At 42.7% G+C, this 26,696-nt stretch overlaps 1 protein-coding gene across 4 annotated transcripts in view; it reads left to right on the top strand.

The window, feature by feature from the left end:
• LOC106583570 (paxillin) overlaps positions 1–23,104 on the top strand; it is a 51,875-nt gene extending 28,771 nt beyond the window's left edge. The window contains exons 1-11 of one of the 4 annotated variants that reach the window (XM_014167926.2): positions 4,261–4,473; positions 6,291–6,481; positions 6,741–6,826; positions 6,930–7,060; positions 7,255–7,456; positions 7,662–7,800; positions 18,663–18,821; positions 19,552–19,725; positions 20,714–20,795; positions 20,957–21,105; positions 21,372–23,104. In XM_014167926.2, coding sequence (XP_014023401.1) covers positions 6,964–7,060; positions 7,255–7,456; positions 7,662–7,800; positions 18,663–18,821; positions 19,552–19,725; positions 20,714–20,795; positions 20,957–21,105; positions 21,372–21,638 — 1,269 coding nt within the window. In that variant the 5' untranslated portion in view covers positions 4,261–4,473; positions 6,291–6,481; positions 6,741–6,826; positions 6,930–6,963 and the 3' untranslated portion in view covers positions 21,639–23,104. Of the gene's footprint in view, positions 1–4,260; positions 4,507–4,573; positions 5,117–6,290; positions 6,482–6,740; positions 6,827–6,929; positions 7,061–7,254; positions 7,457–7,661; positions 7,801–18,662; positions 18,822–19,551; positions 19,726–20,713; positions 20,796–20,956; positions 21,106–21,371 lie in introns of those variants that run through there. The other 3 variants (XM_014167925.2, XM_045705482.1, XM_014167924.2) reach the window with 3 other exon arrangements.
• The last annotated feature ends 3,592 nt before the right edge of the window (positions 23,105–26,696 follow it).

The following is a 26,696-nucleotide window of genomic DNA, read 5'->3' as shown; positions in this document are numbered from 1 at the left end:
ACACAATTTCCCTAATTATAAATAATTGATGTTAGCAGGCAATATTAACTAAATATGCAGGATTAAAAATATATACTTGTCTATTGATTTTAAAGAAAGGCATTGATGTTTATGGTTAGGTGCAACAACAGTGCTAAATCATCACCCGTATGGCGAAGTAGGCTGTGATTCGATGAGAAATTAACAGGAACCGCATCGATTATATGCAACGCAGGACACGCTAGATACACTAGTAATATCATCAACCATGTGTAGTTAACTAGTGAAGATTGATAGTTTTTTTATAAGTTTAATGCTAGCTAGCAACTTACCTTGGCTTCTTGCTACCCTCGCGTAACAGGTAGTCAGCCTGCCACGCAGGCTCCTCGTGGAGTGCAATGTAAGGCAGGTGGTTGGACTAACAAGGTAAAAATCTGTCGTTCTGCCCCTGAACAAGGCAGTTAACCCACCGTTCCTAGGCCGTCATTGAAAATAACAATGTGTTCTTAACTGACTTGCCTAGTTAAGTAAAGTTGTTAAAAATAAAAATAAAAAATCTGCCAAATCGTTGTCCAAAAATACCGATTTCCGATTGAATGACAACTTGAAATCGGCCCTAATTAATCGAATATTCCGATTAATCGGTCGACCTCTAGTTTACATATACCTTAGCCAAATACAGTTAAACCCAGTTTTTCACATTCCTGACCTTTAATCCTAGTAAAAATGCATGTCTTAGGTCTGTTAGGATCACCACTTTATTTTAAGAATGTGAAATGTCAGAATAATAGTAGAGAGTGATTTCATCACATTCCCAGTGGGTCAGAAGTTTACACTCAATTAGTACTTGTAGCATTGCCTTTAAATTGTTTAACTTGGGTCAAATGTTTTGGGTAGCCTTCCACAAGCTTTCAACAATAAATTGGGTGAATTTTGGCCCATTCCTCTCTCCAATACCTTGACTTTGTTGTCCTTAAGCCATTTTGCCACAACTTTGGAAGTATGCTTGGGGTCACTGTCCATTTGCGACCAGACTTTAACCTCCTGACTGATGTCTTGAGATGTTGCTTCAATATATCCACAGAATTTTCAATTCCTCATGATGCTATCTATTTTGAAGTGCAGCAGTCCCTCCTGCAGCAAAGCACCCCCACAACATGATGCTAACATCGGTTAGGATGGTGTTCTTTGGCTTGCAAGCCTCCCCCTTTTTCCTCCAAACATAACGATGGTCATTATTGCCAAATAGTTATATTTTTGTTTCATCAGACCCGAGGACATTTCTCCAAAGAGTACGATCTTTGTTCCCATGTGCAATTACAACCGTAGTCTGGCTTTTTTTATGGCGGTTTTGGAGCAGTGGCTTCTTCCTTGCTGAGCGACCTTTCAGGTTATGTCGATATAGGACTCGTTTTACTGTGGATATAGATACTTTTGTACCTGTTCCCTCCACCATCATCACAAGGTCCTTTGCTGTTGTTCTGGGATTGATTTGTACTTTTCACACCAAAGTACGTTCATCTCTCGGAGACAGAACGCGTCTCCTTCCTGAGCGGTATGACAGCTGCATGGTCCCATGGTGTTTATACTTGCGTACTATTGTTTGTACAGATGAACGTGGTACCTTCAGGCATTTGGAAATTGCTCCCAAGGATGAACCAGACTTGTGGAGGTCTACAATTTTTTTTCTGAGGTCTTGGCTGATTTATTTTGATTTTTCCCATGATGTCAAGCAAAGAGGCACTGAGTTTGAAGGTAGGCCTTGACATACATCCACAGGTACACCTCCAATTGACTGAAATTATGTCAATTAGCCTATCAAAAGCTTCTAAAGCCATGACATCGTTTTCTGGAATTTTCCAAGCTGTTTAAAGGCACAGTCAACTTAGTGTATGTAAACTTCTGACCCACTGAAATTGTGATGCAGTGAAATAATCTGTCTGTAAACAATTAATGGAAAAAATTACTTGTCATGCACAAAGTAGATGTCCTAACCGACTTGCCAAAACTATAGTTTGTTAACAAGAAATTTGTGGAGTGGTTGAAAAATGTGTTTTAATGACTCCAACCTAAGTGTATGTAAACTTCCAACTTCAACTGTAGATATTCATTTTTTACATTTACATTTTAGTCATTTAGCAGACGCTCTTATCCAGAGCGACTTACAGTAGTGAATGCATACATTTCATTTTCATTTCATGCATTTTTTTTGTACTGGCCCCCCGTGGGAATCGAACCCACAACCCTGGCGTTGCACACACCATGCTGGCGTTGCAAACACCATGCTCTACCAACTGAGCCACAGGAAGGCTATTCCATAAGAAATCTGCCGTTTCCAGCTACAATAGGCATTTACAACATGAACAATGTCTACACTGTATTTCTGATCAATCTGATATTATTTTAATGGACAAAAAATGTGCCTTTCTTTCAAAAACAAGGACATTTCTAAGTGACCCCAAACTTTTGAACGGTAGTGTATGTTGAACTGGAACAAAGTGATCAGTTTCTGTCTAAATAAGATAGATGGGCTAAGGTATCTGTGATACTCTGCCTCAACAGTCTGAGTATGACTAGAACTCCATTCCTATTCTATTTAGAGTTTAGAGAAATGTATTGAATTGGAAATTAGCTATTATCATGCTGGTTAATGCGATGCATGTCTGTTGAATTTGGGAAAATCCACCATCACTCAGCCCGGCCCTACCTACTGAGCCAGTCCGAATCCGCTACTGTGTTGCGGCCATGGCATACTGCATACTTTTTACTAAATGGTACATGCTAAATAGTATGCAAAGAAGAGTGCTTAGTGTACAGTTTAAGTATGTAGTATGGTTATTCGGACACAGCCTCTCCCTCATTCAGGGTACTTTTTAACTTCTACTGCAGTTTCCTCCTGACCGCTGGATGGCCTAGTAACAGGCAAGAGTGCACAGTCCTTGGCCAAGTTCCAATATGCACACTAGCACACCCCTTAGAATGCATTCCCAATATGTTGCTTCATTCTGAATGAAATTTGAGTTTGGATATTAGAACAGAACATGTGAATGGCTGGCTATGAGCTGATGTGTCATGGCATGTTCCTGTGTGGCTCTGTTGGTAGAGCATGGCGCTTGCAACTGATTGGATTCCCATGGAGGACCAGTATAGAAAAAGTATGAATGTATGCACTCACTACAGTAAGTTGCTCTGGAAAAGAGCATCTGCTAAATTACTAAAATGTCATATGTTCCCCTCAGCCCTTTGGCACAGAGGACTAACACACTTTTGTAGGCCTCCACACGAATGCTTAGATCTACAACAAGAAATGTCAAAACCCCAGCCTCCTTAGTGCACAACCTGTTGCAATCTGTTTCCTTCATGTTCTGAGCCCTTGGAACTACCAGAAATAATTACTGGAGGCTGGTCTTGGTCTAAAGACTCTCTATTCTACGTCTTTGCTTGTAGGTGTACTAGTACATAACCTTCCCCACAAAAACCTTGTTGAAACCCCTTCTGCTGGAAATCAAGCGTAAATGGATCTTTGAGCATTTCTGTTGCCCAGAATGAAGGCTGACTTTTTGGATGCTGAGGTTTTTTACTTTCCCTCACCCTTTGGGCAGTTGGTTGGTTGTTAGGCTATATATTTCCCCTTAAAGGGAGTATCTGGCTGTAGGAGAATAAACACCCGGCTCTGCTGTATCCAGAATCAAATCCACTGGGATGTTTACAGTGTCTTGGAGTCGGTCAGCAAACCTCTCTGCTTCGGTAACCCTGTCATCATCCAGCATGCTAATGATGCTAACGCCAACTCTAGCCAAATTGGATCCAGTGCCCAGCCCAGCTGTCACCATTGTCTGTCTTTGGCATCCATGATTCCTTGGGCCATGGGATACTCTCTATCTCAGCCACTCCATACCGATGAGGGAGTGTATCATGATGTTAAATGACCTGGTCATGATGTTTAAATGACCTGGTCACCGAACTCAAGTACACTTGGAATGAACCTTGAGACCGACAGAACAGCAGCCCGTGTGAAGGAAGGGTTAATTTAATTACCACTCACACCACTCCCTCTGTAGGCATGGTACTCAGAGACCATATCATTCTTTTCTACCCATTCTCTCCCTCCCTCTTTCACAACTTTCCTTCCATCACTGCCACAACTTTTTTCATGTTTTTCTCAGGCTTTCTTGTAATGCGCCGTCGAGTTGGCTCTAATTGCATAGTTTGTAAACCGTTCTTTGCGGCAGTCGTGTGAGTGTGAACAGACTCTTACCTCAGCCTTCAGAGAGCCAAGAAGGCTGAAACTTCAAATTGGCATAGCTAGGGGTAAACCTAATCCTCCCGCTGCCACCAAAAGTGACGCCTCCTCTCCTGCCCTTTCCTCCCTCCCCTCTCTCTCATTACCAGTCTCTGGTGTTAAGGGTGGCAGTTCCTGCCTGTCAGCCAGTGGGTTTGGGTTGCTCTCTTCCTCCCAGTCTTCCTTTGCATTCCTCTCTTCGTCCTCCCTGGGTGTGTATGTGCTAGTCTTCTTTATCGCCTCGGGTATGTTGTTTCCACTAATGTTTCTCTTGTGGTTTCCTTTTATTTCTCACCTATTGTCATCAGTTATGTTTAGTGTGACCTTGTATTGTTGACTTCTTGAAATGTAGGTGCATACATATGTCGTTCACAGTTCATTTATGGGTTGCGCTTGTTTGTTCTGTTTATTGTTGATGACTGAGGTAAAGTCCAGTGGAGAGTAGAGTAGGGAACTTGTTCGTAGTGCAGAAGATGGTCAGTTTCACACACTTGTGAAATCAGAGGCAACTGCTTAAGAGAAGTAGCCTCGGTATAAGGAACATGGGTGTGTAACGTTATGGTGGTTCATACAGATTTAGTGTGGATGATGTCACCTTGCTCATTCTCTTCTTGCCCCCCAACTGGGTGGCTAACTGGCTAGCCATTTTGTTTACCTGGATAGAATGACTGCATTTTATAGTGTGAAGTTGTGGTTGGGTGTGTCTTATGGGATGAACATGATCTAGACTGACCACTTCTTCTATCAAGGTGGAAAGCAACAATTGGTTGGCAGTGAGCGATTACAACCTTACCAGAGAAAGCTGTGGTAGACGACCTACTTAAAGGGATTTTAAGGATTTCTAATTAGGAAAATGTAGATAACATTTACTAATAGTGTATATAAGTAGTTTATAAAGTATACTTTTTACTGTAAAATGTTACCAAAGCTTATGTCTCGCTGCTGTCTACTTCAAATCCATTAACAGTGAAACTTTGTGAGCAGCAGGGTAAATGAGTAACCAAAGGTGTGGTAACAGTGCAGATGATTCAGTGAAGTGGATTACTACCCTGCTGCTCCTCCTAAGATGTCTAAATGTTGCTCACATCTGGCTGTGTTTGGACATGTTGGGAAAGTGCCGGAACATCAAGCTGTCAAGTGTACTTATTGATGACTAGGAGGAGGATGATGATGATGATGATGATGATGATGACGGGATCACAGGTCATACCAATATAAAATAATCCTGCACAACAAAATCATTTGAAACTACAGTAGACTAGTGGCAGGCTTGTCGTTCGTTATTGATTGATGAGAGGTCTAGGAATAACCTACTTTTTTAATATAAAACTTCTCCTTGAGAGATGCAATCAAATAAGTGTAGGGTTAAAGTTGATTTTGGGGATCTTCTGAAGACTCCCACCATTGATTATGTTATTAATTTGCTTACGTGCCATTGTACTTATGCTCACTGTATAGCTGAATATTGAGGCCTCTGTCTGTGTCTCTCTCTCTGCCAAAACCCGCAGCCCCGCGTCGGTGAGAAAAGGGACTGAGGGTGATAGCGAGACACAGAGAGACAGCGTCTGTTTTTCTCTGAAACAAGGGCAGATTTGCATGCCGCTGAGACAGGTTCTCAGAAACCTTGTGTTAAGAATAATTTGTTATTTTAGCTGCACATGGAAGGTTTGACATGGGGATCTCAGGTATATAAGATCCTGTCTTTCTTTTGTCCGGGGCAGAACTCAGGAGAGACATCAGTTGTATGTTTGATCTTTGCCTTCTGTCTACAGCTGTATTTTGATTTAAATTGTTATGATTTATAAGTGCACATTTTGAGTATTTCTTAAGTAAATAACAGAGCCCAGAAAAGTGGAACCAACATAAGCCAAGGTGATTTCCCAATGTTTGGTGTTGTCAATCTTGTCAGGGATTTTCTGTTTACACCAGGTCAACTTTTGAAAACTTTGCTTTTGATTTATAAGGCCGGATACATCAGTCTACCAGGATAGGAATTAATATTAAAAGGGTCTTACTCTTATGTTCCTAGATGCATTGCTGGCGGACTTGGAGTCGACGACCTCCCACATCTCCAAGCGGCCAGTGTTTCTGCCGGACGAGACACCCTACTCTTTCCCCACGGGAGGACAGGCCCCTCCCCCTGTACCACCACCTCCCTCTGCTGAGGCCCTGAATGGAACCTTGCTTGACCCCCTAGATTCCACCCCCTTGTCCACACAGGTACATACATACATGCATACATACATACATACATACATGCATACATGCATACATGCATGCATACATATTTGTGTTCCCATACACACACACAAGGCTGGTGTGGATTCAGGCTTTTGCTCAAGTTGGTAACCGATCTGATTCAACTAATAAAATCTTGAAGACTGAGCAAAAGCCTGTGCCCACATGACACCCTCTCACCCATTTACCACTTTACCTAGAACACTACTACACTTCTAAATATGTACCTGTCCTTTCTTAGTCCTACAGCCCTGCACAGAAAAGCTTGTGGTCCAGGGACAGCAGTAGCCCCCCCTTACCACGAAGCGAAGAGGACCACGTCTACAGGTAATAATGATCATAATAAACAATACACTTCATGTAGCGACACATGACAAAATGAACATCAGATGTCTGTTACTGATGTTTGTCTGTCTGTTGGTTCCTGCAGCTTCCCCAACAAACAGAAGAGTACGGAGGCTGCAATGAGCTCCTCCCTGGGCTGCAACCTGTCCGAACTGGACCGGCTGCTTCTGGAGCTCAACGCTGTGCAGCACAACACACCCTCCTTCCCCACTGAGGGTACGCTACACCATTATCTGTGCATTCCAAATGACACCCTATTTCCTATATAGTGCACTGCTTTTGACCAGGGCCCACATGTAGAAAACCCTATTTGGTACATAAAAGCATTTAACAGTTACGGTCTCTTGACCATTGCCGTTGTTGAAACTTGCCAATATGAAAATATATATTTTTCTCCTCCTGTGTTGCAGAAGAGTCAGCTCCGCCCCTCCCTTCCAGCAGCACCACCCATTATGTGCAGGCGAACGGGGTTTCTGGGGCAGGCAAGTTGCCTCGCCCCACCATGGAGAAGCCAAAACGCAGCGTGGCCACCAGGCCACCAGTCATAGAAGACGTGCGCCCCAGCGCCAAGAGCCTCCTTGATGAGCAAGAAAGTTCTGTGCCCTCTCCCATGTAAGGATTAGGGCTGGTCCAAAATGTTGCTATTCCCATAAATTGGGGGACAATTGACTGCAAAGCAATGGCACTGCACCTCAAGTTCCTGAAGACAGTTTAATCTTACTCACAGATTGTGCTATGTCCTGTGTGTTTTTCATGTTTGACTTTGGTCATTTAACGCTCATCATTATGACCTAATGTTTGTTTGTTTGATCTCTAGCCCCACCCCATTGGTGGTAGAGAAGTTGGGGGAGGAGGAGACTCCCTCCCAGCTGCAGGCCAGAATCTCAGCCTCCTCCGCCACGCGGGAGCTTGACGAGCTCATGGCCTCGCTGTCCGACTTCAAAGTCCAGAGCAACGTAAGTTTTACAGAAAGATTGTTACGAGGGTGGGTGGATGAGAAGGAGACCGGTGAGTGCTACTCTTCCTGGGGTTCACATTAAACATTACATAATACAGAACATCAATAGACAATAACAGCTCAAGGAGAGAACTACATACATTTTCAAACAGCACACAGCCTACATATCAATACATACACACAAAATATCGAGGGTGGATGGATGAGGGGGGTGGGTGTCAGGGTGGGTGGGGTGATAGATGATAAAAAGCACTATGCCGGTACAGATTAGGTGAAGTAAGTTGGGGTGAAATGTGAATTCAAGTAAATATATAGATTAGAAACCAGGTGGTGGAAAGTCAACTCTGAGGTGAATGTGTTGCTTTCAAAAGGTAGGTTGAAGATTTATTTTTAGCATTGATGTGTGGGTTCTTCACACAGGTAGAATCCTGTGGCCTAGAATGTAATGTACATTGAGTCGGGCATTTACTACCATTTGCCTTATCGATCCCACAATACAACAAGTTATTTACTCTAACCAGGTTTCATAACTTTTTATGCGAGTAAAGTATATATTTTTTTAATGACAGGCCTGATGGGAACTGCTAATTTGTCTGTAAACTTTCCAAATGTCGACAAAACAAAATACGGTTGACAAAGTGGAATCTTTTTGTGTCTGTAAAATGTATAATGCGAGAAATGGTGGTGGAAACATGATGCTATTCTATCAATATCAAAGTAAAGTGCATTCAGAAAGTATTCAGACCCCTTGACTTTTCCACATTTTGTTACATTACAGCCTTATTCTATAATAGATTGATGAGGGAAAAAACTATTTAATCTACACATAGTACCCCATAATGACAAAGCAAAAACAAAAAAAAATGTTTTGCTAGTGTATTTAAAACATCACATTTTATAAAACTATTCAGACTCTTTACTTGGTAATTTGTTGAAGCACCTTTGGCAGGGATTATAGCCTCAAGTCTTGGGTATGATGCTACAAGGTTGGCACAACTGTATTTGGGGAGTTTCTCCCATTCTTCTCTGCAGATCCTCTCAACCTCTTTCGGGTTGGATGGGGAGCATCGCTGCACAGCTATTTTCAGGTCTCTCCAGAGATGTTCGATCGGTTCAAGTCCGGGCTCTGGCTGGGCCACTCAAGGACATTCAGAGACTTGTCCCGAAGCCACTTCTGCATTGTCTTGGTTGTGTGCTTAGGGCCGTTGTCCTGTTGGAAGGTGAACCTTCGCCCCAGTCTGAGAACCTGCTCCAGAGCACTCAGAACTTCATCAAGGATCTCTGTACTTTTCTCCGTTCATCTTTCCCTCGATCCTGACTAGTCTCCCAGTCCCTGCTGCTGAAAAACATCCCCACAGGATGACGCTGCCACCACCATGCTTCACCATAGGGATGGTGCCAGGTTTCCTCCAGACGTGACGCTTGGCATTCAGGCCAAAGAGTTCAATCTTGCTTTCATCAGACCAGACAATCTTGTTTCTCATGGTTAAAGTCCTTTAGGTGTCGTTTGGCAAACTCCAAGGGGCTGTCATGTGCCTTTTACTGAGGAGTGGCTTCCGTCTGGTCACTCTACCATAAAGGCCTGAATGGTGGCGCGCTGCAGAGATGGTTGTCCTTCTGGAAGGTTCTCCCATCTACACAGAGGATCTCTGGAGCGCTGACCATTGGGTTCTTGGTGACCTCCCTGACCAAGGCCTTTCTCTTCCAATTGCTCAGTTTGGCCGGGCGGCCAGCTCTAGGAAAAGTCTTGGTGGTTCCACACTTCTTCCAGTTAAGAATGATGGAGGCCACTGTGTTTTTAGTGACCTTCAATGCTGCAGACATTTTTTGGTACCCTTCCCCAGATCTGTGCTTCGACACAATCCTGTCTCGGAGCTCTACGGACAATTCCTTTGACCTCATGGCTTGGTTTTTGCTCTGACATGCACTGGCAACTGTGCGCCTTTCCAAATCATGTCCAATCAATTTAATTTACCACAGGTGGACTCCAATCAAGTCGTAGAAACATCACAAGGATGATCAATGGAAACAGGATGCACCTGACCTTAATGTCTCATAGCAAAGGGTCTGAATACTTATGTAAATAAGGTATTTCTGTGTTTTTATTTTTAATACCTTTGCAAAAATGTCTCAACCTGTTTTCACTTTATGGGGTATTGTGTGTAGACTGAGGAAAAACATTTAATACATTTTATAATAAGGCTATAACGTAACAAAATGTGGAAGAAGTCGAGGCCTGAATACTTTCTGAATGCACTGTACATTTGGAGTCACGTGATGATATTCATGTAGTCCTCCCACTATGACTCAGGAAATCATGCAGTTTATTGCTACTGATGAGTTATGAACTTCACAGGGTGGTGAAAGTGCACAAATGAGCTTGATGCTCCTTTATAATAAATATTGAGGGTCTTCTCCTGGTGACATGATTGACCCTTGACTGCCGTTTGACAACAACAAAAATTGCGCTCTTATCTATAATAATCTCATGTAGGCTAGCCTACCCACACTGACCAGAGTGGGCACATGTGCTATTTAACGAACCGTTTTTGACCTAACCTGTCAGAGTTGAAAATGTGATGGAAATGCATTTGAACTTTTAGGTTTTATTCGTTACTTGAAATCTTAAGCGGAAAGGTACCTTTTTTTTTTTTTTTGCACCACGTCATCACATTGCTTTTTATCCACAACAAGTCAGTTTGGTGGAAACACGACTGGTGGGAAAATATGCAGATTTTAGAATATTTGCATGAAAACATGTCCCCAATTTGGATGGAAACATAGCTACTGTGAGGAATGTGAATTATTGTTATATTCATCACTGATTATATTATGTCACTTTTCACAAGGATTTAAAGAAATGGTCATGATTGATTTGACATGATCCATGTCTTTCCATGTCTACCGCTTTTCAAACCATTTGCAATTTTTTTCCCCTCCCTGTCTCCTATTATTGTCTTCTATCTCCAGTCTTGTTCTCAATTGTCTGTCGATATGGAACCTCTCCTGCTCAGTCAAGGATCAGAACCCCCCTCCATAGAGACGGTCTGCTACCCCAGTAGTTTTAACCAGATACCCAACTGTGGATCTGCAGCTGGAGCCCCTCAGTGACACGTTCCCCTCCTGTAACCCTGTTCCTTTAGAACTCCACATAGATGAAGATGCCTGCTCTGCCTCTCCCCTCTCCACCCCCCCCCCCTCTCAGCTGCTTCAGCCTCTGTTGTGTTGGCCTTGTCCCAGAGTCTCCAGTACACCCAGATCCACACACAGCTGGTAGGAGAAACTGATCCCAGCGTGAGAACTACACTGACCTCCCACATAGTCCTTCACTGTGGTCTCTACCACTACAATCCATACGTAGTCAAATAACCCCAATCCTCCTTTTGCTCCAGTTGAAAAGTCCTGCAATGGATGCAAAAACCAGCAAGACACGTAATCCAGTAATTTTTTCCAATACCCCTAGTCCCATTACTGTTGCTAAGATGCCTAGTCCTATAACTGTTATTTATTTTATTTAACCTTTATTTAACTAGACAAGTCAGTTAAGAACAAATTCTTATTTACAATGACGGCCTACCCTGCAGGGACGGGGGCTGGGATTAAAAATAAAACAAATAAACAAAATATAAATATAGGACAAAATACACAACACAACATAAAGATAGACATCTGTTTGACCCCGTCAACGTTCCCAGGAACCGCCGACGCCACGCTGGACCTCTCCCTGAACCAGCCTTTGGCCGTGGAGAGGCTGTCCGTGTCGGGCCAAGTACGACGCTCTCTTCGAGGGCTTTTTTATCAGATTGCTCATTCTAGCCTGGTGGAATCGGGCTGATCGCTACGTTGGCCATTCTTTTTCAATTCACTTATCAGTATGGAATTTCTCATAATTGAAACTGTTTTGAGTCTGTAATGAGGGGCATTATTCAAAATGAGAGAAAAATGTGCTATTTTGGATTAGAGGTCGACCGATTAATCGGAATGGCCGATTAATTAGGGCCGATTTCAAGTTTTCATAACAATCGGTAATCTGTATTTTTGGCCACCGATTTGCCAAATTTTTTAAAACTTTTAAAAAAAAATGTTAGACTTTTTTTTTTTTTTATATATATTTTTTATTTTTAATATTTTTTATTTATTTTTATTTTTTAAAAATATTTTCTTTTTTTTCATATATTTTTTCGATTTTTTTAAAATTATTTTCTTTTTTTTTCTTTACACCTTTATTTAACTAGGCAAGTCAGATTAAGAACACATTCTTATTTTCAATGATGGCCTAGGAACGGGGGTTAACTGCCTTGTTCAGGGGGGATTCGTTTTTGCAACTTTCCGGTTACTAGTCCAACGCTCTAACCACCTTCCTAACATTGCACTCCACAAGGAGTGACTACTTGTTACGCGAGGGCAGCAAGAAGCCAAGGTAAGTTGCTAGCTAGCATTAAACTTATCTTATAAAAAACGATCAATCTTAACAATCACTAGTTAACTACACATGGTTGATGATATTACTAGTTTATCTAACGTGTCCTGCTTTGCATATAATCGATGCGGTGCCTGTTAATTTCTCATTGAATCACAGCCAACTTTGACAAACGGGTATTGATTTAACAAGCGCATTTGCGAAAAAAGCACTGTCGTTGCACCAATGTACCTAACCATAAACATCAATGCTTTTCTTTAAAACCAATACCCAAGTATATATTTTTAAACCTGCATATTTAGTTAATATTGCCTGCTAACATGAAATTGTCACTTATCTTGCGTTCATTGCACGCAGTCAGGGTATATGCAACAGTTTGGGCCGCCTGGCTCGTTGCGAACTAATTTGCCCAAATTTTACGTAATTATGACATAACATTGAAGGTTGTGCAATGTAACAGGAATATTTAGACTTAGGGATGCCACCCGTTAGATAAAATCCGGAACGGTTCCGTATTTCACTGAAAGAAAATAAACGTTTTGTTTTTGAGATATTAGTTTCCAGATTCGACCATATTAATGACCAAAGGCTCGTATTTCTGTGTGTTTATTATATTATAATTAAGTCTATGATTTGATATTTGATAGAGCAGTCTGACTGAGCGATGATAGGCAGCAGCAGGCTAGTAAGCATTCATTCAAACAGCACTTTTGTGCGTTTTGCCAGCAGCTCTTCGCTGTGCTTCGAGCTGTTTATGACTTCAAGCTGGGTGGGTATAATTTGTGGAACGTTCCAACAGGAATCTATTCCAAAAACTTCGTAAATAACAAGGTTGCCAAAAAACAACGCATACAAAGTTGTATAGCGGCAGAATAAGATACCGGGTAGGGAGTGGTCTATTTCATTGCGTTTTTCACTCATCACGTTTATTCCGAAAGAAGTCTGTCCTCACTCTGGTTACCTATGGACAAACAATAAGAATTAGCTACGTGGTGAGTTGATGCCTATTCGGCAGCTAGTTAGCTAGGTTTGTATTTGTTGCTACTTAGTATGCGTTGTTGGTTGGCAACCTTTTACTTTACGTTTTTGGAACAGGTTCCTGTTTGAACGTTCCACAAATTATACCCACCCCTTCAAGCCTATCAACCCCCAAGATTAGGCTAGTGTAATTGATGTGAAATGGCTATCTAGTTAGCCGGGTGCGCGCTAATAGCGTTTCAAACGTCACTCGTTCTGAGACTTGGAATAGTTGTTCCCCTTGCTCTGCATGGGTAACGCTGCTTCGAGGGTGGCTGTTGTCGATGTGTTCCTGGTTCGAGCCCAGGTAGGAGCGAGGAGAGGGACGGAAGCTATACTGTTACACTGGCAATACTAAAGTGCCTATAAGAACATCCAATAGTCAAAGGTATATGAAATACAAATCGTATAGAGAGAAATAGTCCTATAATAACTACAACCTAAAACTTCTTACCTGGGAATATTGAAGACTCGTGTTAAAAGGAACCACCAGCTTTCATATGTTCCCATGTTCTGAGCAAGGCACTTAAACGTTAGCTTTCTTACATGGCACATATTGCACTTTTACTTTCTTCTCCAACACTTTGTTTTGCATTACCTAAACCAAATGTTTCATTATTTATTTGAGGCTAAATTGATTTTATTGATGTATTATATTAAGTTAAAATAAGTGTTCATTCAGTATTGTTGTAATTGTCATTATTACAAATAAATACATGCAAAAGAAATCGGCCGATTATTCGGTATCGGCTTTTTTTTGTGGTCCTCCAATAATCGGTATCGGCGTTGAAAAATCATAATCGGTCGACCTCTAATTTGGATCACCAATCAGAGGACGGCTTTATTCAAAGCACAGTATTTGACCATGTGGGCTATTGTCCTAAACCCACCCACTGTTTCTGAAATGATGCTGATTGGTCCGTCCATCTTCTGGCTTATTCAAAACGCCATCAATTGGATTTAGCCAGACTGATAAGTGAAGTGAAATAGAATGGTGAAAGCCATGATCAGGCTTGTTCCACAATCATTCATGTTCCATCTAGCTTTGTAACAGTATGTCATTGTGCTGTTTTCAAATTGAAGTGATTGAGATGGGCTCTTATTTTGGGAGAGCAGCTCACGTGAACACATGAGGACACCAGAAGAGGCTGGTGGGAGGAGTTATAGGAGAATGGGCTCATTGTAATGGCTGGAATGGAATACATAGAAGTGTATCAAACACATGGAAAGCACATGTTTGACTCTGTATTTATTCCATTCCAGCCATTACAATGAGCTCGTCCTCCTATAGCTCCTCCCACCAGCCTCCACTGGAGGACATATAAGAACATAATATAGATTATTTGTATGTGTGTGTATGTTTGTGTATATGTGTGTATGGCAGGCAGGCATCTGGTTAAAGTTGTATCTTCTTGCTTTACCTGAAGTGATGCAAGTAAAGCGGAGAATGTTCACTTGTGAACTGCTCAAGGATAGAAGTCAGCGCAAAAGTCAAGAGGGTTCACTGCCTACCATGGTCCATGTTGAAATCTCCGCTCTGCATTGTTTACGGCTATATTGCATGTCTCAACTTGCATTTATGACTGTGTGCATAGCTTTGTGGGGATTTGCTTGAGCTTGTCACTTTAACAATCAAGGTTGACGCAAACCTTCACTGCACAGCTGTGTGTAGCTTGCCACCTCCTGTGTAAATATGCTGGATTATACACTATTTATAGAAAAGTATGTGGACACCCCTTCAATTAGTGGATTCGGCTATTTCAGCCACAACCATTGCTGGCAGGTGTATAACGTTGAGCACCTAGCCATGCAATCTCCATAGACAAACATTGGCAGTAGAATGGCCTTACTGAAGAGCTCAGTGACTTTGAAGGTGGCATCGTCATCAGTTCGTCAGATTTTTGCCCTGCTAGAGCTGCCCCGGTCAACTGTAAGTGCTGTTATTGCGAAGTGGAAACGTCTAGGCTCAGCTGCGAAATGGTACGCCACACAAGCTCACAGAATGGAACCGCTGAAGCGTGTAATGCGTAAAAATCATCTGTCCTCGGTTGCAACACTCACTACCGAGTTTCAAACTGCCTCTGGAAGCAACGTTAACACAAGAACTGTTCGTTGGGAGCTTCATGAAATGGGTTTCCATGGCTGAGCAGCTGCACACAAGCCTGAGATCACCATGCGCAATGCCAAGCGTCAGCTAGAGTGGTGTAAATCTCGCCGCCATTGGACTCTGGAGCAGTGAAATTAGTTCTCTGGAGTGATGAATCACGCTTCACCATCTGGCAGTCCAACGGACGAATCTGGGTTTGGCAGATGCCAGAAAAACGCTACCTGCCAGAATGCATATTGCCAACTGTAACGTTTGGTGGAGGAGGAGTAATGGTATGGGGCTGTTTCATGGTTTGGCTATGCCCCTTAGTTCTAGTGAAGGGAAATCTTAACGCTACAGCATACAATGATATTCTAGACAATTCTGGGCTTCCAACATTGTGGCAACAGTTTGGGGAAGGCCCTTTCCTGTTTCAACATGACAATTTCCCCATGCACAGTCCAGTCCATACAGAAATGGTTTAATCGCCCACATCAGTGCCCGACCTCACTAATGCTCTTGTGGCTGAATGGAAGCACGTCCCTGCAGCAATGTTCCAACATCTAGTGGAAAGCTAAGAGTGGAGGCTGTTATAGCAGCAAATGGGGGACCTACTCCATATTTATGCCCATTATTTTTAAATTAGATGTTCGTCAAGCAGGTGTCTACATACTTTTGGTCATGTAGTGTATCTATCCTAGTATATAATATATGCCATTTAGCAGAGAATGTCCTGTTAGAGGACCTCAAGTGATTTTCTGAAGACTTGCCTCTTTCCTTGATTTGAGTCATTGTGCGAGAATTCAATCCAGAACTCAATCTCACTTGGGGTAATGAATCACCATACATGTACACAAACAGATTTGGTGTAAATGGAGAATAAGAGAGGACCTAGTACCGCTTCTTCCAGGTGGTGTGGAGAAGGTCTGTATCTGCACCCTGTGGTCTCACTACTGGTGTCACTACACTTAGGTACTTGATCCTCTTGTTTCCCTTGTACACACACAAACACATTATCTGTGCACATGTTTGGATGGAGGTGGGACAAACCTAAAACATGCAGGTGGCGTAGAGCAGGTTTATATGGGCCTTTGGAACCATGTTTCAGGAGCTACTTTTATGGACATTAGCAGGACTTGCTGCTTCTCTACAGTGACAGTACTGCAAGAGTCAAAGACCATCGGTTTTGCTGCTTGCATTTTACGTCTGCCTGTGTATTGCATTAGATTTTCTAGTTTGTTTTGCACATTGTGTCAGTTTTTGCATTCAGAAGAATGGCCATTTGCCAGAATGGCCAGGTGTGAAATGGACTGCCTCGAAAAAGAGTGGAATTGAGTCGAGTGCCCTTTGACTTTCACGATCAGCCTGTTTGTGCAAATGGGCCTTGCTTGAAGGACTGTGCTTCCTGGTGTTTTTCGTGTCTGGTATGGGGAAGCCACACCCAGCCCCACCCTCCTTTTACCAAACTCTGTAGCTCTAGTTGATTATTCGCCGCACCAAAGATGCCCAATGTGCACCCCATGTACCGAGACGGGCAGTTGAGGTGTAAACTGGATCCTGTCATCTTCACCAAGAGCAGTTCCCAGGACCGCCTCATCACAGAGCTGCAGGGGAAGCTGGGAATCGAACACCCCGTTGAGCACCGACGTAAGCAGAAGTCAGACGACTCGCTCACTGAAGGGGTCATCGTCACGCAGCGTGCGCAGGATGATGGGACCTCGCCGATGGTGGACAAGGTACAGAGAGGTGGCCGCAGCCAGTGTTAAGTCATCTCACTGGGCCACATTTGGACCTGCAGAGCAATACAGCACCTTCCAGTAGCTTGTTTCTTGATTGGTGCTGTTCTTTTAGAGTAACTTTACCAAGGCCATTTTCTATACCGCACATATGGACTATGACTAGCGAACAGTTTCTCAACCATATTCTTCTGTAACCACCTGTTGAGAATTCATGTTTCCTTTGCACCACCTGAGGCTTTCTATTTCCTGTGGTTTAATTTGACTCATCTTTGACGTCTCTCTCCTCCTGCTCTCTGTCTCTGTCCACACCCAGATCATCATTCCTCCTGACTCGCCTGTCCGTCAGAGAAAAGTCATCCCCCCTCCGCAGTCCCATCTGGTGCCCAAAAATCCACCCCCTGACAAGCAGACCCCTCTGCCGCTGCCTCCTCCCCTACCCCATCCCCCTCTCTCCCTTCCATTCCCTTCACCCCCAACCTGTGGAGTGTCAGCTCACACCTCCCTGGACGCTGACCCACAGAGAGCCCACCCCTCCACCCAGGGAACCTAACCCTAATCTGGTGCATGACAGCACAGTTCCCACCTCCCAGAGGACTTCCCTCAATGGTTCTCCACCATAGGCATTGCAAACCTGACTTTTGACTGTTTAACTTCACAAGACTTTTTAATCAAGCCCTAACAGATATGAACAAGTTGAAATAACTTGACTCATGAATTAGGTGACTGCGTAGTCTTCTGTTAAGATACTGATATTACCACTATGATATACAACTACGTCTCTTGATATTTTTTCCAGTCAGTCCCAATTCGTTCCATCCCTGTTCCCCTTTAACAAACACAAGGCCAGAAGCAAAGTTGGTATTTGATTTTACAAAGGTCTGTTGTTTACTGAGGGTTGCCTTTCGTTAGAGTGAAGTCTGCCTATTTTTTTCCCTTCGTGGAATGAGACTGGGTCAGACATTTCCAATGACCACACCATTGGAGAAGTGTAGTTCCCTCCTGCCTTGTTTCTGCCCATCAACAGCACACATTCAGTCTCACACTATCAATGGGCTCAATAGGTAGCCGATAAGCAGAGTTACTCTTGAACACGGTAGTCAGATTGAAGTGTCTCAGGGTTGGACTACAGTGCTCTGTTATGAAGGCATTATGTGATGAATCTTACATGTTCATTCTAGTCTGGAATGCAATGCCAGTGGCATTTTCCATTTCAGTCATTAAAAAAGAATGATTTCTGTTGGATGTCATGTAAACCCCAGGAGTTACTGCTGTGTCTATGGAGACACACATTCAATTAAAAAAAAAAAACATAATTTTACACCGAGGGGAAATTACTTCATAGGGGCAGATGTAATCAGGATAGTGTGGTGAAGAGAGACTCTTCTATGTATTAATTAGGTTTTCTGTGATAAATTGAACAGAACATGAATTGGGAAGGGAGCTCTATTTGGGCCACTGTGTTGTGTTCATGTGTCTTAGTGTTTGCGTGTGTGGTTATATTGTCTGTGTATGTGTTAGCGTATGAGGTTATTGTCTGTGTGTTTCTGTGCATCTGTTTCTTTCTCTGAGATGTCTTTCTGTGTGTCACCCGTCCACAGATCCTGGCCCAGGGGAAGAGCTCACCCACGGCTCCCCCCAAACAGGCTAACAAGCTGGACAACATGCTGGGCAGCCTCCAGTCAGACCTCCATAAACTGGGCGTCCAGACTGTGGCCAAGGGAGTTTGTGGGGCCTGCAACAAGCCCATTGTTGGACAGGTAACTTTACACACACACACACACAAACATACAGAGGCCACATTCATGCAGAACACATACCGGCTGCATGCACACACTCACACTTATATGCACACACACTCGCATTCAACTTTACTGAGCTTATTACATACGTTTTCTGGTCCCTTTTGAATGTATTTCATGTTTCTGGGGTTGTTTTTTATCTTTTGGATATCCTAAGTCCATGTAGGTGTGAATGTGGTCATGATTAGATTGATTGATATACCCTGTTGTCCTGAGCTGCTTATATAGCTTGCATGGTTTGCATTCTCCAATACAATCAATTTTAGCTCCTAATGGAAATTAAGTTAAGTACTTCCAGAATAGAAAGGTAATTGTTCCACACAGAGCTGAGTCTGAACTGGAGAAACACACTGTTAGCCGATGTAAATCAATCATGCATTGATGTCAATGGGACATTGGCATGGGAAACTGAGTTCAGGTCATACATACATCTCAGGTTAGGATTCACCCCTGGGCCCATACTCATAAAAACTCAAAGTAAGAGTGCTGATCTAGGATCAGTGTCTCCTTTTAGAACATAATGATTAAGATTACATGGATGGGGGGGACCTGATCCTAGATCAACACTCCTACTAGACAGTTTATTAATACAAGCGCAGATTCACTAAGTCCAGTAATTCAATTCAGGTTGGGGCTGCTAGATTAGATTGTAAGTGTCTGTCTTTTGCCCTCTCCTCCCTGTGCCCAGGTGGTGACCGCCATGGGGCGCACATGGCACCCAGAGCACTTTGTGTGTACCCACTGTCAGGAGGAGATCGGCTCCAGGAACTTCTTTGAGCGGGACGGAGCGCCTTACTGTGAGAAGGACTACCATAACCTGTTCTCCCCACGCTGCCACTACTGTAACGGACCTATCCTGGACGTTAGTATTACACACACAGAAACAAATGCACGCAAACACCCCACTGCTGCTGTTACTACTGCAACGGACCGATACTGGACTTAAGTATTACACACACACACGATGCCACTCTGAATCCCACAGACCATCTTTGAGCCATATTTTCCACACACCATCTCTGTTTTTCATTTGTGTGTCCTGTCTCACTCCACACATCAACACTCACTCATATTCTTGCGCTGACACACCGCACACATGCAAGCAAGCATGCTCACACACACACTGCCTGGGGTGAGGCACCACAGCAGAAACAGGGAAGAGGAGAGCGACTGAACTTTCACCTCAGGATAGGCCAGATGATTCACAGTGGTGACAAGCTTTCTCATTGGTCCTGTGTGGTGTATTCATATCACTCCCTTTTCTCCCCTTTCGATTACTGTCTCCCTCTCTCTTCTGACATGCTACTCTCTCCTCACTAGATCACAGGGCTCTATGCTACTCTGTCCTCACTAGATCACAGGGCTCTATGCTACTCTGTCCTCACTAGATCACAGGGCTCTATGCTACTCTGTCCTCACTCGAACACAGGGCTCTATGCTACTCTGTCCTCACTAGATCACAGGGCTCTATGCTACTCTCTCCTCACTAGATCACAGGGCTCTATGCTACTCTGTCCTCACTAGATCACAGGGCTCTATGCTACTCTGTCCTCACTCGAACACAGGGCTCTATGCTACTCTGTCCTCACTAGATCACAGGGCTCTATGCTACTCTCTCCTCACTAGATCACAGGGCTCTATGCTACTCTGTCCTCACTAGATCACAGGGCTCTGCTACTCTGTCCTCACTAGATCACAGGGCTCTATGCTACTCTGTCCTCACTCGAACACAGGGCTCTATGCTACTCTGTCCTCAGCAGTGCTGCCATCTGCTGGCTATAGACAAAATGGTCAAAATACTTACAAATATGATATGAATTCAATATGCTAACTGCATTTGTCCCCTACAGAAAGTGGTGACGGCACTGGACAGGAACTGGCATCCGGAACACTTCTTCTGTGCTCAGTGTGGAGCTTTCTTTGGCCCAGAGGGTAAGCTACCCCCCTTTATCTCTCCCTTTATTTTTCTCCCTTCTCTATTCTTCTTTATGTCTCGCTTCTCTTCCCCTCTCTTTTTCCCTTCTCCTTTCTCTCTGTCCTCTCCTCTCGCTCTGTCGTCTTAAGGCAATGTCTTTCTCTGCTCCCCCCTACAGGCTTCCATGAGAAGGATGGGAAGGCATATTGTCGAAAGGACTACTTTGACATGTTTGCGCCCAAATGTGGAGGCTGTACCCGCGCCATCCTGGAGAACTACATATCAGCCCTCAACTCCCTCTGGCACCCTGAGTGTTTTGTCTGCAGGGTAAGTGGGTGTGTGCTGTGGTGCTATTCTAAGCTTATTATCCCTCATTTACATATGGTGAGACATACAGTAACTTTCATACAGTTCTTGAAACAGATTTTATTTTTTTCTCCAGCACCTTCACCAATCGGTTTTGGGTGTGGTTAGATTCTACCTATTATATACAGTTCTTTAGGTATTTCCAAAAGCAGTAAAGAAAGCCTTGATTGCCTCAGCCATTTTGTGTGAACCTCCTTCCCTTTTCTTCCCACCTCTGTGCATTACAGGAGTGCTTCACCCCCTTTGTGAACGGGAGCTTCTTTGAGCACGAGGGCCAGCCCTACTGCGAGGGCCACTACCATGAGCGCCGCGGGTCCCTCTGCTCGGGCTGCCAAAAGCCCATCACAGGCCGCTGCATCACAGCAATGGCCAAGAAGTTCCACCCCGAGCACTTTGTCTGTGCCTTCTGCCTCAAGCAGCTCAACAAGGGCACCTTCAAAGAGCAGAATGACAAGCCCTACTGCCAGGGCTGCTTCATCAAGCTCTTCAGCTAGGGAGCTAGCCTCCCCCGGCCTGTTTGTGTGTGTGTGTGTACGCGCTTGTGCGTGTGTACAGCTGTGTGCGCGTTGTGTTCCAAATCTCTACTGTTCTGCCCTAAGTGTGCACTTGCTCACTTCCCTTCATGAATTTAAAAGGAATTGACAGGTGTAAGAAATATGGTGGAAACTCCAGCCCAGTTCTATCCCAATCCAATGCTTTTTAAATGTGTGGGAAGGAGTACGCAGGTGCACACTTCAGAGAAAAAGAAGAGAATCGGGCCACCGTGTGAGTGTGTAGGCTGGGATAGAAGGCCGTCAGTGGCTATGATGAGGAAGCAGAGATGTTCCTTACTGTGCATGTAGCTGAGATAAGCCTGGCCATTAAACACCACAGCTCTCCCTACAGGTGCCTATTTGGAGGAGTTGGAGGGATGATTCCAAAATATATTTTTGTAGTTGCAAAACTCTATCTGTGAAATTGCAAATACATGCCTATAAACTGTCTCTTGATCTAAAACACACACAGTAAGATTTTTAACTCGAGAAGAAGAAAAGCTTTCTGGTCTCTCCCTCCTTCCTTTCTCTTTACTTCTCTAAGACCAGTTCAAACACTTGGTGCTCATTCTCAACTCAATCATAGATCCCTCTCTGCAACCCTCATGGGGGCATTTTACAGCCTGGTATGGCCAAGATAAGTGTCCTATTTTTGTACCCTTTTTTCCTATGGAAACATTCATATACTTACGAGGACTGCTCAGCAACAGATTTAGTAGATACATATTCCTTTTCCTTGTTTGCATAATTTTCTTTAACTGAAGTGTGTTTGTACAAAATAAGACACACATTGTTTTAAGAGGCGCGCACACACACAAGACTACTGCTCTTTTTGTGCTATGGACTCTCCATTTCTAATTTCAGTACTTCAGTCTTTGCTTCACCGATTCTCATATTAATTCTCATTCATGTAAATCTGATTTCAAAAGGACGTACATTTACATTTTTTTACATTTAAGTCATTTAGCAGACGCTCTTATCCAGAGCGACTTACAAATTGGACATTTGAATATTGTCTTGCCCTTTAGGTGGACAGAGTGTGGGGGTGTTTGGGTCATTTTGAGTACCGCACCTCTTCATCTCAGAGGAACAATTCTCATCCCCCACTTTCCATTAGCTTTGGGTAGGGAGGCATCTCTTAGCCTGGCAACCAAACTGAGCACAGTGTTCTTCAGTCTGGTGTAACCAGGCTAGTTTTTCTTTCTATGAGGAAAATACTGGAGCATGTTGATTTGAAACAGAACATGTTAATTGTGCATTGTACCTTTTTATTTGCTACTGTATTCGTCCACACATTTAGCCAAGTTTTAAAATTAATTAATTCCGAGTGAATGGGGAGTGCATTTCTTGGGGCAATGTTTTGCTGTAAATTTGGCTACTGACAATGTGTGTGTTTTCCCTCAGTTACTTAAAGACAAAGCAATACAGATGGGCTTGGTCCTTTTAATGTATTTGCTGCCAATTGCTAATACAATCACAACATTTTAGCAAAATATGGTTTAGTGACATGGCGTAGTGTTGTCACTCTTTAGCTCACACTGATATGCAAAGAGCTGGCTCTATGGGCATATATATAAATGGACCCTTTTTATATATATAGATATATATCTATCTATATCACACACACACAGTTGAAGTTGGAAGTTTACATGCACAAGTCCTGACATTTAATCCAAGTAAATATTCCCTGTTTTAGGTCAGTTAGGATCACAACTTTATTTTAAGAATGTGAAATGTCAGAATAATAGCAGAGAGAATGATTTATTTCATCACATTCTCAGTGGGTCAGATGTTTACATACTAATTGAGTGTATTTGGTAGCATTGCCTTTAAATTGTTTAACTTGGGTCAAACATTTCAGGTAGCCTTCCACAAGCTTCCCACAATAAGTAGGGTACATTTTGGCCATTCCTCCTGACAGAGCTGGTGTAACTGAGTCAGGTTTGTAGGCCTCCTTGCTCGCACACGCTTTTTCAGTTCTGCACACAATTTTTTTTAATGGGATTAAGGACAGGGCTTTGTGATGACCACTCCAATACCTGGACTTTGTTGTCCTTAAGCCATTTTGCCACAACTTTGTAAGTATGCTTGGGGTCATTGTCTATTTGGAAGACCCATTTCTGACCAAGCTTTAACTTCCTGACTGATGTCTTGAGATGTTGCTTCAATATATCCACGTAATTTTCCTGCCTCATGATGCAATCTATTTTGTGAAGTGCACCAGTCCCTCCTGCAGCAAAGCACCCCCACAACATGATGCTGGCACCCCCGTGCTTCACGGTTGGGATGGTGTTCTTCAGCTTGCAAGCGTCCCCCTTTTTCCTCCAAACATAACGATGGTCATTAGACCAAACGGGTCTATTTTTGTTTCATCAGACCAGAGGACATTTCTCCAAAAGGTACGATCTTTGTCCCCATGTGCAGTTGCAAACCGTAGTCTGGCTTTTTTATGGCAGTAACTTCTTCCTTGCTGAGCGGCCTTTCAGGTTATGTCAAAATAGGACTTGTTTTAATGTGGAAATGGATACTTTTGTACCTGTTTCCTCCAGCATCTTCACAAAGTCCTTTGCTGTTGTACTGGGCTTGATTTGCACTTTTCGCAGCAAAGTACGTTCATCTCTAGGAGACAGAACGCGTCCCCTTCCTGAGCGGTATGACGGTTGCGTGGTCCTATGGTGTTTATACTTGCGTACTATTGTTTGTACAGATGAACGTGGTACCTTCAGGCATTTGGAAATTACTCCCAAGGATGAACCAGACATGTGGTCTACAATTTATTTTCTGAGGTCTTGGCTGATTTCTTTTGATTTTCCCATGATTTCAAGCAAAGAGGCACTGAGTTTGAAGGTAGGCCTTGACATACATCCACAGGTACACCTCCAATTGACTCAAATGATGTCAATTAGCCTATCAGAAACTTCTAAAGCCATGACATCATTTTCTGGAATTTTCCAAGCTGTTTAAAGGCGCAGTCAACTTAGTGTATGTAAACTTCTGACCCACTGGAATTGTGATTAAGTGAAATGATGATGAAATGTCTGTAAACAATTGTTGGAAAAATTACTTGTGTCATGCACGAAGTAGATGTCCTAACCGACTTGCCAATACTATAGTTTGTTAACAAGAAATTGGTGGAGTAGTTGAAAAACGAGTTTTAATGACTCCAACCTAAGTGGATGTAGACTTCCGACTTCAACTGTATGTATATACACACACACACACACACACACACACAGTTGGGTTTCAGGCAACATGGAAATGTGTTATGGACTGGGGAGGCATGCCATCCCCAAAACCTTTTGCGAACAACCCTGGGTTCCTGTGACGTCCTCAGTCACATGGTAATCTGAACACACATTGATCTGAAGTCAGTACCTGGTCTGATTACCAAATTACACCCTATTCCCTATAAAGTGTACTGCTTTTGACCAGGGCCCATAGGGCTCTTGTTAAAAGAAGTTCACTATATAGGTATTAAGGTGCCGTTTGGGGCGCGGGCCTATCAGGGTTGGGGAGTAACTGGTTACATGTAATCTGATTACAAATAAACTCATTGCATTACCAGCAAAACTATTGTAATCAGATTACAGATTATTTTGAAAAACTAGATTACTTCTTGGTTTACGTTCAATTCAGAAAGGATGTTTGCAGGGAAAAAATACCTTATGACACCTTGTTTTCTTGATGACATTCAATTCAGCATTGAAAAAATACACTAATTTAAGCTAGTTTCACCTGAGCGAGTCTGAAACCACTATGATGATACACCAGATGCATTTGATGGATCCTTTTTGTCTTATTCTAATGCCTCTTAAAGGCCCAGTGCAGTCAAATGTGATTTTGTTTTGTTTTTATATATATTTCCACACGGAGGTTGGAATAATACTGTGACTTTTTAGGGTAAGAGCTGTTTGAAAAACAGATGGTAAATGAGTTAATAGACCAATAAGAGTTCCAAACATCACTCCATCACTGCCATCACTTTCCCCTCCATACTGAGACCACTCCAAACAGTCCTACCAAAAGTCTTGCTTGACAAATTGCTCTTTGCTAAGAAGCTATTTTGGTTTCTTTTTGACCATTTGAATTGAAAACAATCACAATAAGGTACTTAATTGTTACCCAAAAAAAGATTTGATATTGAGAACTTCTGCGTTGGACATTTTTAAGGGGAACGTAATCCGAAAGTAGGGCAAATCAGATTATGTAACGGAGTTTGGGTAATCCAAAATGTACATTACTGATTACAATTTTGGACAGGTAACTAAGTATCTAATGGATTACATTTAGAAAGTAACCTACCCAACCAGTCAATAATGGCACCTAGATCTCTTTGTAACCTGATCTCAAATAACTGCAATCGGGCAGGTTTGAGTGCTTGTTTTTGTTGGTAATTGATATACTTATTTAATCATCCGCTGTTATTATTTTTTTCAAGTGACCTTCAAATGGTTCATATTTTAGTCATTGAAGAAGAGATTTTATCTTTACACATGTTGCTTATTTTTATGCTAAATCATTTTAAAGGGTTTCCACACCAGTTGTCATCCCTTGGCACGTTGTGTGTGTGTGTGTGTGTGTGTGTGTGTGTGTGTGTGTGTATGTATGTATGTATATATATATATATATATAACACACACACACACTTTTAATTTCTGAACACTTTGAAAGAATGAAGATATTTGTGCTAATGCCTAATTTTCAATGCAATGTCTTTAACACTGAGTTACAGTGAGCTCAAAGCATTGGGACAGTGACACATTTGTTGTTTTAGCTCTGTACTTCAGCTCTTTGCTACAATGACTGAGGTTAAAGTGCAGACTGTCAGCTTTAATTTGAGGGTATTTTCATCCATATCGGATGAACCGTTTAGAAATTACACCACTTTCTGTTCATAGAGGACCGAAAGTATTGGAACAAATTTACTTATGTGTATTAAAGTAGTCAAGTTTCATATTTGGTCCCATTTTCCTAGCACACAATAATTACATGTATTATGTCATTTTGGAGTCACTTTTA

This window comes from Salmo salar, chromosome ssa22 (genome assembly GCF_905237065.1).
Source record: "Salmo salar chromosome ssa22, Ssal_v3.1, whole genome shotgun sequence".
In the NCBI taxonomy this organism is placed as follows: Eukaryota; Metazoa; Chordata; class Actinopteri; order Salmoniformes; family Salmonidae; genus Salmo; species Salmo salar.
This window is presented reverse-complemented; position numbering and strand designations above follow the sequence as displayed.